At 44.8% G+C, this 17,705-nt stretch overlaps 1 protein-coding gene across 2 annotated transcripts in view; it reads left to right on the top strand.

Annotated features, from left to right (window-relative positions):
* The window catches only part of ITGA8 (integrin subunit alpha 8), a 125,531-nt gene that overhangs the window by 20,109 nt on the left and 87,717 nt on the right, over window positions 1–17,705 (top strand). For both annotated transcript variants that reach the window (XM_083578506.1, XM_083578507.1), the window contains exons 3-7: window positions 9,282–9,382; window positions 13,783–13,906; window positions 14,869–14,930; window positions 16,505–16,550; window positions 17,251–17,376. In XM_083578506.1, the coding sequence (XP_083434632.1) occupies window positions 9,282–9,382; window positions 13,783–13,906; window positions 14,869–14,930; window positions 16,505–16,550; window positions 17,251–17,376 (459 nt within the window). The remainder of the gene's footprint in view (window positions 1–9,281; window positions 9,383–13,782; window positions 13,907–14,868; window positions 14,931–16,504; window positions 16,551–17,250; window positions 17,377–17,705) is intronic.

The following is a 17,705-nucleotide window of genomic DNA, read 5'->3' as shown; positions in this document are numbered from 1 at the left end:
TTTGTAATTACTTGCCCTGTTTTCCTAGATTCCACCGGCTATTTCAGACTGCCATGTATGGAAATCACTTCCATGTCGGGAACATTTGGCACAGCCACACGTTAGCGTGTCACCATTTGATGACGGTGCCATGCAACTGTTTTGTTGCACATAACATGTGCAGGGAAGACTTGGCCAACTCTCCATGGTAGCAGTTCCAACTTTAGGAATAATGAGCCATGGTTCAGCCCTGCTGTAGGGAACAAATAAAGTTGATACTAGTAAGGGTGTAAAGGAAGGTGTTGACTTTTGTGAAGGGAAGTCTCTGTACCATGGTGTACCATATACCGGTCTCAGTCAGTGTGATGGCCTGGGATTCAGATTCAGATGCTGAACCTGAGGAATCCCAGCCTGCACAGGATTCCCTGCCTCCAGAACCAGCTGAGCTGGGGCTGGGGCATGAGCCCGATGGGTCCTCACCTGTGCTGGATCCTCAGGTGCAGGCACCAGCTGAGTCTGTTCCAGCTCTTGAGGTGATGGAGGACCCATTGCCTGCAGGTGCTCCCCTCCCAGCCCCGTCAGAGGAAGCTGAGGTTGCCTTTGGTTCCGGTAACCCTCCAGCCTCTTCTGAGCTGCAGAGGCTCAGGCCAGAGAGGTGGAGGGAACTAAGTTCCTACAGGAGGAGTGCTCGTCTCCAGGCCAGGAGGGGTGAGTCACCAGAGGATCGGGGCCGCCCTATGCCTCGGGGCAGATAAAAGCCAGCCAGCCCCAGTCCCAAGTTGCGGGAGCAACTTTGTAGGTTGCCAATTCCTGCCTGAACCCTGTCCTGTTTTCCGGCCTGCGCTCCTGATTCCCTGCCCTGCACCCAGCTTCAGCTTTTACGGACTGCCTTCATATTGCACCTATGACCTCGGACTGGACTCAGACCTCGCCTCTCTGTTAACTCATGGGACCAGCACAGTCAGGTTTGAAGGGGCCCTGGGCACAGTACCCTCTGAGGCCTCATCACCAACACCACCTTCTTGGGTCTGCTGTGACAGGATGGTGGGGTGGCTGGCATAGGAACATAGGCATCTGCCCTACACAAGTCCAACCAGTGGTCCATCGAGCTTGGTATTGATTGGCAGCAGCTCTCCAGGGATTCAGACAAGGGTCTGTCCCAGCCCAACCTGGAGATGCCAGGGATTGAACTTGAAACCTTCTGCACGCAAAGCAGATGCTTTTCCACTGAGCTATGGCAGACGGCAGAGGGAAAGGGTGCTCTGAAGAGAAGCACCAGGCGAGAAGCACTTCTGCGCATTTACTCATTAGAAGGAGACTAGGGCTTGTTCCTTTTAAGCCAAGGTCATGTCTGTGTTTCAGGCTTTGGAAGTTTTTGTTTTCAATCAAAGCTGCATACTTGAGCAACTTATGCGTTCAAATATGCTAGCTTAATCAAAAAGAAAACCTTTAAAGCACAAGGCTTTGCTCGTTTGGCTCCGTTTGCCCAGTGAATCAAAAAATAGTTTGCTTTTATGGGCTTTCCATTCAGGGAGGACCGTGGCCAAATTGCCGTTGTTTAGAGAGGGAAAAAATGTATTACGTAGGAACACAGGACCCTGTCCTATGCCAGGGCATACTGTTAACTTGTTTTCCCCAGTGTTGTCCACTCTGACTGGCACCAGTCTCAAGCAGCTATGTTTGGGCTGGAGATATCAAGGACTGAACCTGGAATCTTCTATTTGCTCTATCTAGGGCTGGACTTATGGTGCTGGTGGGGAACTTATGGGTGCCAAGCCAAAGGCGCCACCAAGCTGAGCATTTGGGCTTAGGTTCTATCTGACCAAGGGTATAGATTTTAATGGGTTTGTTCTAAACGGGACTAGCATTGGACGCAACCCTTGGTATTCACTGAGTGTGCTCGTGATATCCAGAGCTAAACGCTGGGAAAAACTGGAGGCCACCTCAATAGACCCACGACTGCTTCATCTAATATGTATGTTACATGAAGGGACCTCACTCAAAGTAAGATGTAACCCCCGGGACCGTCTTCCTAATGCCATTGCAACTGAGAAAGGTGTCAAGCAAGGCTGCATACTGGCCCCACTCTTATTTAATTTTTACATTAATTCCATGGTGGGCCATCTCCACAACATAAACTTTTACCCTCCAAAGCTCTCTGGAAGACACATCTCTGTCCTGCTCTATGTAGACGATGCAGCAATACTTTCAAGAACGCCTACTGGCCTCCAAAGAGCACTGAGAGCATTAACACAATACTGCAAGGAGAACCAGCTAGAACTCAACTATCAGAAAACTAAGATCATGGCTTTCTACTCCAGGTTTTCTACTCACATGGGACATGGAACAGGCCAAAGCTTTCAGTGTTGCAGATACTGAACGCCAATTGGATCTAGCCAGGACCCCAACTTTTATTGCCAATGAATCCTCCAGGTACTCTGCCTTCCCTATGGCTATATCTAGCTAAACTAGAAGTCCCCAAGCACCAGAGGGCCTTTACCTTGGCTCAATGTCATGCCCTCAGCTGTCTTTGAAGGCCGATACAGGAAGATTGCTTATCTGGAGAGGCAATGCCCCTGTGACCCTGGGCAAATATAAACAACAGAGCATGTGCTTCTCCAGTGTCTTTACTATAGAGACATTCGTACCAGCCACTGCTTAAGTACCCAAGGTGCACAGGTCAATTCAGTACCTCCCTGCTGCTTTCAGATGCCAATCTTACTATAACACATAACATTGCCAGATTCTGCACAGCAGCGCTCAAGATTCAACGGATGATGACCTGTGCCACAAACTAGATATAATGAGCACTCATATTTGAGTGCTCTGTAGACTGGTATCTGTGGTCTTATATGTATTAGCCTTTCACTCTTGTCTGATGTTCCTACCCCTTAGAATCATAGACTCATAGAGTTGGAAGAGACCACAAGGGCCATCGAGTCCAACCCCCTGCCAAGCAGGAAACACCATCAGAGCACTCCTGACACATGGTTTTCAAGCCTCTGCTTAAAGACCTCCAGAGAAGGAGACTCCACCACACTCCTTGGCAGCAAATTCCACTGTCGAACAGCTCTTACTGTCAGGAAGTTCTTCCTAATGTTTAGGTGGAATCTTCTTTCTTGTAGTTTGGATCCATTGCTCCGTGTCCGCTTCTCTGGAGCAGCAGAAAACAACCTTTCTCCCTCCTCTATATGTGACATCCTTTTATATATTTGAACATGGCTATCATATCACCCCTTAACCTCCTCTTCTCCAGGCTAAACATGCCCAGCTCCCTTAGCCGTTCCTCATAAGGCATCGTTTCCAGGCCTTTGACCATTTTGGTTGCCCTCCTCTGGACACTTTCCAGTTTGTCAGTGTCCTTCTTGAACTGTGGTGCCCAGAACTGGACACAGTACTCCAGGTGAGGTCTGACCAGAGCAGAATACAGTGGCACTATTACTTCCCTTGATCTAGAGGCTATACTCCTATTGATGCAGCCCAGAATTGCATTGGCTTTTTTAGCTGCCGCGTCACACTGTTGGCTCATGTCAAGTTTGTGGTCAACCAAGACTCCTAGATCCTTTTCACATGTACTGCTCTCAAGTCAGGTGTCATCCATCTTGTATTTGTGCCTCTCATTTTTTTTGCCCAAGTGCAATACTTTACATTTCTCCCTGTTAAAATTCATCTTGTTTGTTTTGGCCCAGTTCTCTAATCTGTCAAGGTCGTTTTGAAGTGTGATCCTGTCCTCTGGGGTGTTAGCCACCCCTCCCAGTTTGGTGTCATCTGCAAATTTGATCAGGATGCCCTTGAGTCCATCATCCAAGTCGTTGATAAAGATGTTGAATAAGACCGGGCCCAAGACAGAACCCTGTGGCACCCCACTAGTCACTCTTCTCCAGGATGAAGAGGAACCATTGATGAGCACCCTTTGGGTTCGGTCAGTCAGCCAGTTACAAATCCACTGAGTGGTAGCATAGTCAAGACCGCATTTTACCAGCTTCTTTACAAGAATATCATGGGGCACCTTGTCAAATGCCTTGCTGAAATCAAGGTAGGCTACATCCACTGCATTCCCTTCATCTACCAGGGTTGTAATTCTGTCAAAAAACGAGATCAGGTTAGTCTGACATGACTTATTTTTCAGAAATCCATGCTGACTATTGGTGATCACAGCATTCCTTTCTAGGTGCTTGCAGACTGTTTGCTTAATGATCTGCTCCAGAATCTTCCCTGGTATTGATGTCAGACTGACTGGGCGGTAATTATTTGGGTCCTCTCTTTTCCCCTTTTTGAAAATAGGGACAACATTTGCCCTCCTCCAGTCTGCCGGGACTTCGCTTGTTCTCCAGGAATTCTCAAAGATGACTGCCAGTGGTTCTGAGATCACATCTGCCAGTTCTTTTAATACTCTTGGATGTAGTTCATCTGGCCCTGGAGACTTGAATACATCTAAACTAGCCAAGTATTCTTGTACTATCTCCTTAGTTATTCTGGGCTGTGTTTCCTCTGCTGAATCATTTGCTCCAAATTCTTCAGGTCGGGCATTGTTTTCTTTATCGGAGAAGACTGAGGCAAAGAAGGCATTGAGGAGTTCAGCCCTTTCTGTGTCCCCTGTTTGCATTTCACCATCTTCTCCTCTGAGTGACCCCACTGTTTCTTTGTTCTTCCTTTTGCTACGAACATACCCATAAAAGCTTTTTTTGTTGCTTTTAACCTCTCTAGCAAGCCTGAGTTCATTCTGTGCTTTAGCTTTTCTGACTTTGTGTCTACACGTGCTGGCTATTTGTTTGAATTCCTCTTTGGTGGTTTCCCCCCTTTTCCATTTTTTGTACACATCTTAACTCAGTTAAAAGTTCTTTAGATAGCCACCCTTCTTTTAGACTTTCTTAGCTTCTTTTGGATTCTTATGGATACACACACACACACACACACACACACACACATATATATATATATATATATATATATATATATATATTCTGTTTTAACTCCTTTTAGGTTTTTTTGTTTTTGTTTTTTAGATTTTAAATGATTTTAAATTATTGTACCCTGTAAATAGTCTTTAAATTTCTTCCAATCTTCTTCCACCAACTCTTCTCCCTGGTCTCGGATTCTGCCAGTCATTTCCGCCAGTTCCATATAGTCCATCACCTTCATCTGCCATTCTTCCCGGGGGGGTAAATCTTGTGTCTTCCAGTACTTTGCAATAAGTATTCTTGCTGCTGTTGTAGCATACATAAAGAAAGTTCTATCCTTCTTTGGCACCAATTGGCCGGCCATGCCCAGGAGAAAGGCCTCTGGTTTCTTCAGAAATGTATATTTAAATACCTTTTTCATTTCATTATAGATCATCTCCCAGAAAGTCTTAATCCTAAGGCATGTCCACCAAAGGTGAAAAAATGTACCTTCAGTCTCTTTACATTTCCAACATTTATTATTGGGCAAATGGTAAATTTTTGCAAGCTTGACTGGTGTCATGTACCACCTGTAGATCATTTTCATTATATTCTCTCTTAAGGCATTGCATGCCGTAAACTTCATACCTGTGGTCCATAACTGTTCCCAGTCAGCCATCATAATATTATGTCCAACATCTTGTGCCCATTTAATCATGGCAGATTTCACCATTTCACCTGTGCCACAATCTTGGCCCCTCCCCCCAGTTTTTTTCAGGGTGAGGGTGCGATGCAAGAGTGTTGCACTAAGAGAGGCACCCACTGCCCTCATCTTTGCTCTGTGTTCCACAACCAACTAGGGTGCCATCAGTGGGACTCAGAATGAGGCCTTTTTTTGCGGGAGGAGGGACATCACCTTGATTGTGGAACTCTTCCAAAGAAGGTTGGCCTGGCTCCTCCTCAGTTGCCCTGTAGACGTTTTAAAAATTCTGCCCAGCTTTCTGTGTATTTTAATCTTGCAGCCATACTCCACTCATATTTGTTTTTACTGTGGCTCTGAATAGTCTCCTTTTAATAGTGTTGAGATTTTATTGTGAGCTGCCTTGGGGCAACCTTTTTAGGGCCAAGAGGTGGCACATAATTTTCTTAATATATTAGGGAAGGGCGTTAGGGCTGCCTGCCAGCCCCATATCTGAGTGCTGTTGATACAAAGCTGGAGGGGCAAGTTTAAGGGGAAATGTGTCCCCCCCCAAAAAATAGAAAGAGTCTCCTATGTATATTTCCTCCACCCTCCAAATCTCCCCTCAGCATTATTATATATTGGGATGGAGAGGTGCTGGAAAGTGGGATGGCAACAAAAGGTTTTATTTCCCCCTTTCCTCCATTCTGAAACCTCCCCATATAATGCAGAGAGGGAAGGCTTTAACCTATTGGCACCCCACTCACGAGACTGTTGTGCTTCTTTTCACTCATGCAGTCAAATCACTGATGCTTGCAGCAGACCTTAGAGGGAAAGCATAGTTTGTTGCTCTGCCTCAGGTGGCAAAATGTCATATTCTGGCCCTTTACTCCACCCATTCTGAGGCTAAGTTCTGACAGATATAGCTATATAAGAAGCTGCCTTAGTCAGACCATGGCTCCATCTAGCTCAGCATGGTCTGTTCTGACTGACAGCAGCTCTCCAGGGTCTCAGACAGAACCTGTTCCTGTCCCTAACGGGAGACGCCGGAAACTGAACGTGGGAACTTCTGCCTGCAAGGCAGATACTCTTATCATTTGGCTGTGGTTTCAGTGTCATGTGAAAGTTCAAGACCCATACATCAGTAGGTGACTAGTGACAGCCACCCCTCACCCCCAAGGTTAGGGACAGTGGATAGTGAGGGACAGTGAGCTGGTCATCCCATCCGCTGTCTTAAGCTACTCTTTCTCCCATGGTCATCCAGGTAGGTTGAATGTTTCCACTTTGGACATTTGGGCTGTCAACAATGTTGGTGTTTCGCTCCAGTGCCAAATTCATGGAAGCTGTAAGTCAGGGTTGGAGAACCTTTTCCAGCTTATTACCTTCTGGGAAACCTTTCAAGGGCCACATGACATTGGTAGGCAGGGCCAGAGGTGAAAGCGAGCAGAGAAATTAATGCATAATTTACAATAGTCTAGTTTCTGCACACACACATCACCCCCTTGCTTTATTCTCCATCTTTACAAGCAAGAAGCATGATCTTAATTGAAGGGGATATTCCATACCCAACATCCAGGTGATCCAAATTATGGTGCTCAATTATTATTTTTTAGTCCCTCGCTCTCATGGGGGCCAGCTGATTCTCTCCAGAGGGCCAGACCCCCCCAAAAAGGGACATTCTGGGATCCAATCAGAAGCCAGAATGGTTTCTGTAATTCTGGGGTGTCTCGCTTGAATCAGGACAGTTCAGTGGTGTGACATTCTAGCCAGACAAAAAACACTCAAGGAACAGGTGAAATAAGGCTGGTGGGATGTGTGACCTGGGGAGAGGGGGCTTGGTTGGGGAGGGGGCATGGCCTGGGGAGAGTACAAAAATTAGAGAGGTCTGAGGATCTGCTGTAAACAAAACGTTTGCGGCACGTTTCTCAACCAGTTGTCCCCCTTCCCTTTTGCACCCACTGCAGACACAATAACATTAGCACTGACACAACCACGATGCAATCCAACAGCCGGGACATATCACAGAAGGTAGAAGAGAACCCTCAAGCCCTATAGCACTATAGCTAGGTGACCAGGACATTGTCTCCGCCCTGGGTCCAAGTACTGACTGCTGTACCGACCTGTGTGTGTGTTTCAGTTCTGTAAATGCATGTAATATCATTTGACGTTGAAAAAATACTTTAAATTCCTCCTTTGACAGCATGTGTGTTTTTATTCTTACTTAGCTCGAATAACAAAAGTTTAGGCTCTGTCGAGTGGCTCCTTGATACGAACCAGAAACCAGCGCAGGGGCTGCCCAGATCCAAGGGGCTAGGAGGAGGCTCCGTGTTTCCTTCTGGGTATCGATAGAGAAGTTCATTAGGAGTGACTGCTGAGGGAGGGACATAGTTTAGGAACATGTGGGAAATCAGTTTACTTCAGATGACTAAGGGTGAAAGAAAGGGAGGTCTGCTTTTCATTAAAAACCTGAAATGGATTATAATTGGACTGGGTTTTTACCCAGATGGCTTTTCTTAGGCTGACATCTGCGACATGTATATAAAGCAGTGTTAAAGAGCTGTCTCTTGTGGCAGCGGAGGACACATGTAATACTGATCAGGACTAAGTTCCTCTCCTTTCCTTAGTGCTGGTTGTGGAATAACAGTTGGAGAGAAACGGCATTGGCCTGGCTGAAATGGACCACACTTTTGTAACTCGTCCCAAAGGGCGGGGGAGGGAAATCAAAGGGACTTCTTTGAAAAAATATCTTTTTCCTTTTTTTTTAGTGACTTGATTCATTTACAGTCTGAATACTGACAAATTATAGAATCTCCTAGCTGGCTGGATTGCTGGGCAAGGTTGCTTTTACATTAATTCCCTAGTTGTTGTTATTTTTGCAGCTAAACTAAATATAGTCAGATCATTTTGCTTATCTCATCTTCATTTAAAAAAAAACCAAAACACATCCAACTCCATGTTTGAATGATTCTGAAAAATGGAAAACTTTGATAACTGCTTATATCCTGTCCTGATCCTAAGCTTGTTATTTGGAAGTAAGCTGTGTTGTTTCTTGTTTTGAATATGTGCACAAATAGAAGTGAGTTCTAACAGCAGATGTTCACCCTGGTGTGGAGATTCATTATGTGCCTGAAGAGCACACCTGGAGCATCCCTCTTCTTGTTGTGGGAGACTGTTCTGCTCTGCACAAGAGCTCCCTGTGCATCTCAGAGTTCATGCAAACATGAGGAAGTAGGATAATTGTGTGAGTCAACAGGATATTAAACCCGAAAGACTTAAGTCCAAGACTTGATCAACTGTAATCTTTCTAGGTGAATTTAGCTTTCATCCTGTAGAATAGGGATGATGAACCTGTGACCAACTAATTGTTGCTGGAGTTGTAGTCTAAGAATATACTGTACAGAGCTGCATAGGGTGCCCATCCCTGCTGTAGAATGACAGAAAAACTAATGCTGTTTTTATGCCATCACCTTTCTGCTAATCATACTTAGAAGTATATTTTCATGGATTTCAGTGGAAGAATGTATATTTATAGTTATTGGGTTGGATCCAGACTAAATTATTTGCACTTATTCTAACTGAAATCAATGGGACATGTTTAGTTGTGGCCTAAGCTCAATGAACTTGGTCTGGATCCAACGCATTGTAAATACCAACTCCTAAGGAAAATGATCCTGAATATAATAATTTACTTTTCTGTTCTTTCCTGGCAAGCATTCTACTTTTTCTCTCTCTCTCTTTTCCAGACAACAGAAAAATCAAGGTCAATGGTACAAGGGAGCCCATCGAGTTTAAATCCAAGCAGTGGTTTGGAGCAACAGTCAGAGCTCATAAAGGAAAAGTTGTGGTATGTTTTGACACTTTTTTGGCATTCGTTTTGCTGGAACATTTCTTCTGATTCAATTATATATGTTCAAAAAACACAAATGAAGCTGATTTTGATTTTTCAAAGCCTATTCAGTGTATGCAGTTCCTCAGGTTGGATTTGGAATAAATAATCTGGATGCCACAAGATGCAGCCCTTTGGGATATAATTAATTCAAGCATTCATTGAATGTCTTCACTAGTATAACAGTATCCATGGTGGGCACACAGGAATCAGAAAGATGCACCAAATGCATAATGAAACAGCAACTTTTATACTTCCTACAACATACCCTAGAACAGCCTTCTCCACTCAACTTCCACTTAAACTACAACTCCCAGCAGCTGCAGCCAGCATGGCAATCATCAGGGATGATGGGAGTTGTAATTTTGACATCTGGAAGGCACCATGCTGGGGAAGGCTGACCTTGAACATGGCTGTGAAAGAGATCTTCTGGGGTTCTTAGAAATGCAATCACATTTTTAACAGCCTGCAGCATCTTGGCACATTGATTTTGTAGCTGGTCATAGCAGGAGGGGGAGACTCCCTGGATTCTTCAGCAGGCTACCTCATCTCTGTCTCCTGACCACCTTCCTCTCCTGCCTCTGAGTCTGGACTGCTCTCTGCCACAGCCTCTTTCTGCTCACTAAACCCTGTTACCTCTTCTTCCGACACCTCCTCCTCCTCCCCGTCTGCTCCCTCTTCTCCCTCTGACCACTCATTGTCATCTCACCACCAATGCCCTGGCTCTGAACCTCCTTGGGAGTTCCCTTGGGAGTTCCCCAGCTGGTGCCTTCCAATACTCCTCTGCTTCCAGCTAGTCTATGATATCAGGTGACAAATATGGATAGATGAATAGATAGATGATAGACAGACAGACAGACAGATCGATAGATCGATCGATAGATCGATAGATCGATAGATATAGATATAGAAGATGCTGGTGCTGATGTATTCAGAGGAGGTAATAGCTTAATATTTGATTATCTTCAGCAGGTATTTCCCCCAAAGTTGATGGGCATGTAGTTGATTATTAGGATGACACTTTGCTGTCTAGTCCAATCAATGCATGGGTGTAAATGGCTTGGAGAGACCTGGAACGGCTTTGGCTTTCCCCTAGCAACTGCCTGGACCTCATCTCTGTCCCTACTTCACAGTTGTACAACTCTGGCTATACTGCAGTTGGGTTAATGCAGTCATGGCTCTGAGTCCAAAGATTTCTTTTAAAAGTCTTGGTGTAGATGCTGTGATTTTATAGGCCTTTTTTACAAGCACCACTAGAAACCCCCAGGTGGAAATCCATAACGATCTACTTCTGTTTTCTCTTGGGCAGTTTTATTAACTAGTAAGGTGATGGTGATGTGTTCCCTGCACAGTCAGGCATTTTGCATTAGCAGCCGACGCGTAGGATTTAATAAATAAATAAATAAATGAAAACACTTTTCGTAAATGACGAATCAAAACATCTTGCGCTGTGAACCTTGCATTCGGTCATGCTTCATTTTCCCAAAACAATTAATGAAGCAACAAGTGTCGTCTTGGGATTTGTTTTAAAATGGTTTGAATTATTTCCTAATGCGCCTGTGCATCGAAAGGAAATGCCTTGCTTTCAGTAGTCACTCATGTGGTTAACCCCAGAAAAGAATATTTCTTTTCCTTTGACATAAAACAGGTGATGAATAAAACATCAACCTCTCTTTTTTTTTTTACAAGCATGGATGCCAGATTCCCAGCAGCCCTCCCTCTGAGCCATTGCAGCTCTCAGGTTCCAAAAGTGGCACCTTCACTCTCTCTCTCCCTTTGACTCTTGCTTTTAAAAAAAATGATGCAAAAATAAATAAAAATCCTAAACATATGCATGCATATTAGTTGATGAGCAAGGAGCATTTTCTTCCAGGGTGTCAGATCGAACACACATACATACAACCCTCAGCTTTGATTCTTACCATGAATGAGAATAGGGTGACCATGTGGCCAACTTAACAGGGGACAGTTCTGTATTTCAAGGTTCCCAGAGGACAGTCCTCTATTTAATTGTATAAAACCTCCAAGCGAGGCTACCTGGGCCTCCAGTGACAGAAGCACCCACAGACTACAAACCTGCACCTTTGGAGGGAGTGCAACCCCATCCAGGGTAGCCAACCAGTTTCTTGGATATGGGAACTACACACCCATAGTGTTTCCATCTTAGCAAGATTTAAGCTCAGCTAATTTTTTTCTCACCACTGCATCCAGAGCCTATGTGGCCTCTCTCAACTCATATGTTAAGGAGAAATAGAGCTAAGCATACTGATGGCCCCTGGCCCTCAAATTCCTGATGACCACTCTTAGAAGCTTCCTATAGATATCAAATAGCATGGAGATAAGATATTGCCCTGTGGCATCCCATAGCATAGCTGCCAAGGGGCTGAGAAGCACTCTTCTAGTACTACTCTCGTGACTCGGTCCTCGAGTTAGGACTGAAACCGCTATAACACAGTGTCCTCAATTCCCAGAGAACCAGTCCAGGAGGATATCATGGTCAAAAGTATCAAAAGTCGCACAGAGATTTAGAAGCAGGAGCAAAGTTGCACACACCCTGCCCTGTTCTCTGAAAAGGTCATTCATCAGGGCTTCCGGAGCTGGCTCACTGTCATCCCCAAACAAAATCCACCATGCTGAAAGCTATTTGAGTTGGGGGAAAGCTGTCACTTAGAGCCAAACCAACTTCCCTCCCACACATAAATTGCAGCTTTGCAAGGAGGTCGTGGGGACCGCAGTGAAGAGATGAAGGGTTGAAAAAACTGTGTCTGCATTGGGATCCTGATTGAACCTCCTGTCTCCCTGTGATTGCTATTAAAGCAACATCTCCCCTCACCAAAGACCACAATTTAAAGACTATGGGGGGGGGGGGAGACAGTGGAACTGCTGAAGAAGCTTTTTTGTGTGTGCACATAAAGATAATCCATTTCTGGTCATTGCAGAAGGCTAATGGGTTTATTTGCAAAACCTATCAATCAGTGGTTTTTGCCACACCTGCCAGATTTTTCTAGCAGGACTGAAGAGGTCACGATTCCTCCATTAGCATTTCATTCCTTCTTTGATAGAAAGAGGGAGCAGAGCAACTCTGCAAGGTATGGAGGTTCCTTGTCATCCTTTCATCTACCTAGCACACTCGTGCTGTACATCGAGTGATAGCGTTAACTGTTACAGTGCTAAACGACTTGAAAAATGACCACCTCTGCCCACATCATCCTAGAAAGCCTTTCTCCAGGGGACTCCACCTGGAGGGGTGAGCTGGGTGACCACAAGACGAAGGGCGTTCTGGCTGATTTGGAAAAGCAGTAATGGCACACAATTCTCTCTTCTGAGGAACAAATCAGAACCTTCCTCAAGGCAAGTCAGTGAAGAGGGGGAGATGAAGGTGGAGACTGCTGTCACTACCACCGCTAATGCTGAGGTTTGTTACGCGTGCTTGTGCCTCTACGCAATGCAGACATTGTGCAATAAGCTTTTGCAGCAGCTCCTGGTTGTTTCCTCACCATCAGAATGGTGCAGAGATAGTGCAGGATAGTGCGCACCCCGGAAATGATCTCTTTCAGCTTCTGCCTTCTGGAAGAAGGTACAGCGTTATATAAACTAGGACTAGCCGCCTGAGAAACAGTTTCTATTCAAATGCGATTTTGGTTTTAAACGCAGTGTTTGGAAGTCTCTATGGGAGTATATTGTATTTAATTATGGGGTATCAGAGTTTTTAGGGAGCTAACCAGGCTGGGATAGCTGGGATAGCAGGCTTGTTGGTTTTTGAATGTCTGATGTAGATTTTTTCAATTTTGTTGTTCTGTATGGGACAATGACAATAAAGATTCGTATCGTATCAGAATGCATTCTAAGGCTGCAGTCCAGAGCATCCTTTCATGGAGGCATGTACGGTGCATGCCTTTGCCCTGCTGCCTAGGTTCCCTTTAACTGCAGAGTTGTTTGGGGTTAGATCTTATGCATGTAAAAGAGGCTTCATTAAAATCCCACCTAAGTGTGCTTGAAGCGAAAGCGAAAGCGAGCTTGCACCTGGTATTACAAGAGCAAATGTACAGTGGTACCTCGGGTTAAGTACTTAATTCGTTCTGGAGGTCCGTTCTTAACCTGAAACTGTTCTTAACCTGAAGCACCACGTTAGCTAATGGGGCCTCCTGCCACCACAGCATGATTTCTGTTCTCATCCTGAAGCAAAGTTCTTAACCCGAGGTACAATTTCTGGGTCAATTTCTGAGTCTGTAACCTGAAGCGTATGTAACCCGAGGTACCACTGTAGTGGCGCATCTGACGTGCCGTGGACAAGGAAGGGAGGAGCCTAACCAAACTGACACAACACCTTTTGTCTTTATTTTGTTTTGTTTTGATAGGCCTGTGCTCCCCTGTATCACTGGAGGACCCTGAGGGCAGTCCCTGAAAAGGATCCCGTTGGCACCTGCTATGTAGCAATTCAGAATTTCAGCGCCTATGCTGAGTACTCTCCTTGTCGCAACGGTACGCTGCTTGATTTTTCGGGATTTGGCCATTGCAAAGCTGAGGTTGCAATATGTATCCTCATGCAGTCCGGCCAGGTATACAGTGAGCCAAATGGCTCTTACTGAGAGAGGCATTTCCTTGCAAAGGGGGAATCTCAGTTCAGGAGAGACATCAAATTATAAATTTCTGCATGGACGCTTTTACATTTAATTAAAAGAGCAGAGATGAAGCTGGTGTTTCTGCCTTGACATGCAGAGACAGAACTGGCTCAGTTTAAAAGAGCTTTAAAAATGTAGCAAACAGATCTTGATAAGCAGAAGCCAGCTTTTAAAAGCAGCTGATTATTCCAAATGGAACTTTTTATAGAACTGGCAACCTACAGGTTGAACCTGCGCTAAGATAATCCATGTTGTTTGGTGAGCTAGCAAGCCATGGGTTACATCGCAGTATGGAGCGGGGAACTCTTTAAGTAACTGAGGCTTGTTCAATTCCTGCACTCCTTCTGATGACTGTCACTGTTCAGTGCACAAGAGAAGGAGCCTGTCACATCCCAAAGGCAATAGTGTGTGCAGGAACTACAATAAAGGCTGTGCAATCCAAGGTCATTTCTCTGACTTGGGACAAAACAAATGGAACATCTCAAATTCACCTTTGGGTCTGCCAAAGCATGAACTTACTGCTTGGGGTTCAAATTTCCCTGGCAAAATTCACATACTGGTTTTGATGTCAGCTTTGGATGGTCAGATTCTTCCCCCTTTCTTGTTTGAAACCAACATTGCTCTCAAGAATTGGTTCTTAAATTTCAGCACAACCTGCCCCCCCCCAAAAAAACCCACACACACCCTGTATCAGATTTGCAGCCTGTTAGCTCTTTCTTCTTTTTGCTGAGACAATGTCTGAGTCACTCCATTTGCTGAGACAATGTCTGAGTCACTCTGTATATTGAATCTAATTCAGTGATCATATTTTGGTACCTTCAGACAATCCGGATCCTGAGGGACAAGGTTACTGCCAAGCAGGATTCAGCTTAGACTTTTACAAGGTGAGAACTCCCATTGGTTGACTTATCTCTGGAACGTCTAATCGCTTCCTTCTTCGCTTTGAAATGCATGCCCCTCACTACCAATCCATCAGCTGTCATATTAAAATTTTCTTTTAAAATGCCTCATATAGTATTGGGTGTCTAGAACAGGAATAGGCAACCTCGGCCCTTCCAATGTTTTGGGACTACAACTCCCATCATCCCTAGCTAACAGGACCAGTGGTCAGGGGTGATGGGAATTGTAGTCCCCAAACATCTGGAGGGCCAAGGTTGCCTATGCCTGGTCTAGAACCCATTGGGTTTCATTCAAATACTCTTCAATACTAATATTTCTCCCTTCAATACTAATATTTCTCCCTACTAACTGTAGGCAGGACTCAGAATGTGCTGAGGCTGTGTGCAAGCACCAGCAGAGTCAATTCTGCCGGTGCACCTGCAAAGATCCACGCTCACCACCACCCTGCTGTGACTCCACACTGTCCTCATACGTGGCAGCGATGGCAGTGTCAGGAGGGTGGCTCCACTATCCTGCCGTGCTGGCCACTCCTGGCAATAACATAATTCTAGGCTGACAAATTTATCCAAATTTTGATGTCCCTACCGTGCTTGGAAGATGTTCTCCACTTTACCTAGCGTACTATGCCAAGGAATGAAAACACCATTCTGTAACGAGAATGTGAGACTTGATTTTCCGTACGTACCTATAAAATGAGGAAGCTTCTGTTTGGTGGTAAAATTTAGGCTCCAGTTGGCAAGATGCATATACTCCAGAGATTTCAAAATGGCAGTCTGGGGCTTTCCTCCCATCTCCCCCCTTTAAGGCAAAGGTAAAGGGACCCCTGACCATTAGGTCCAGTCGTGACCGACTCCGGGGTTGCGGCTCTCATCTCGCTTTATTGGCCGAGGGAGCCGGCGTACAGCTTCCGGGTCATGTGGCCAGCAGGACTAAGCCGCTTCTGGCGAACCAGAGCAGCTCATGGAAATGCCATTTACCTTCCCGCTGGAGCGGTACCTATTTATCTATTTGCACTTTGATGTGCTTTCGAACTGCTAGGTTGGCAGGAGCAGGGACCGAGCAACAGGAGCTCACCCCGTCGCGGGTATTCGAACCGCCGACCTTCTGATCAGCAAGACCTAGGCTCTGTGGTTTAACCCACAGCGCCACCCATGTCCCACCATCTCCCTGCTTTACAGCTGGCTAAATCAGCCTCTGGCTAAACCAGCCTCTTGAAACCTGGTGCCCTCCAGATGTTTTTGACCACAACTCCCAACAGCCCTAGCCGCGCTGGCTGGGGCTGTTGGAAGTTGTAGTCAAAAATTATTAGTAGTATAGATTTATTTATACCCCACCCACTATTTTTCCTGATGGGACTCAAGGTGACTTACAGATAAAAACAATAATTGCTAAAAACATAGAGAAAACACCTGGAGGGCCCTCAGTTGGATGAGGATGGGATAAACAATGCCATTTGATGAAGGTTTATTATTTGAATCATTTTTTCACATGTTTGGTTTTGATCTCTCATGTATTATTAATCATAATCTAATGCTCCTGTTATCTGTCATGTATATAGAATGGAGACCTCATACTAGGGGGACCTGGAAGTTTTTATTGGCAAGGTACGTTCTTCTATTTATATAGCCCTCACCCCAAAATGAATTAAAAGTTGGAGTGAAATGAATGTCTTTAAAAGCCAGGCATGAAGAGACTGAGGTCCTAGCCTTACACACTGGGGAGTAAGTCCCATTGAACCCAGGGTGACTTTCTTCTGAGTTAATGCATACAGGAGGCATTAAACTTTGCAATGGTAATGACTTTTAAGTCCATCCTTATTCACATGCCTGAAAATTGGCAACTATTCCGTTTACAAGTGGAAGGAGAGGTCAGAATCAGATCACACCCCCTCCCAAAGGAAATGTTGCCCAAGTTTTCTTTTCTTTTTGCATATCACATTTTATATGTAGAGCCACAGAGCCAGAGAAATATCGTGGTGTAGTGGCTAGAGTAGGACTGTGATCTTGGGCCTGTCAATATAACAACAACATCATCATCATCATCATCAACAACAACAACAACAACAACAACTTATTATTTATGTATTTATTTATACATACATACATACATGTATGCATGCATACTCCGCCCATCTGGCTGAGTTTCCCCAGCCACTCTGGGCAGCTCCCAACCGAATATTTACTGCATATTGCTTGCTTAATAAATAACAGATGACGGTGATGGTTTAGAAATGTAACCTTAATTGTTGTTCTTGAATTGGCTGCTCTGCAGATCCCTTTAATCTATTCCATTTTTGAACCACAGGCCAGATTATCACAAGTAGCATAGCCGATATTATCACAGACTACTCCTTCAAAAATATTCTGAAGAAGCTAAGCCGAGAAAAACAAACTGGAGTGGCACCGTCAATATATGACGACAACTATCTGGGTAAGGTGCATGATGCTTGTTTGGAAATAGGATACTAAAATAATGCTCACCCTGCTCCAGCAGAAAATTTCCAATGTGCAATGTATGCTATAAAATAAAAGATGTGCATACCTTCACTTTTCAGTGCACACACGAACAGACAGTGGTGTTGTGCATCCCGCTAGTGACTAGAGATGTCAGAAAATCCCAGCAGGAAATGGGAACAGGAGTGGAAATTGCTGATGTTCTATTATTTGTCCCATGTCTGGAATGGAAATCAGTCCAGTGAATACGATCAGCATTTGCTGCTGCTGCTGCTGCTTTCATTCCATGAATGATACATAATAGAT

Source organism: Podarcis filfolensis, assembly GCF_964270895.1.
Source record: "Podarcis filfolensis genome assembly, chromosome: 12".
Taxonomy (NCBI): domain Eukaryota; kingdom Metazoa; phylum Chordata; class Lepidosauria; order Squamata; family Lacertidae; genus Podarcis; species Podarcis filfolensis.
The sequence above is the reverse complement of the archived record's forward strand: the minus strand, read 5'-3'. Positions and strand labels throughout refer to the sequence as shown.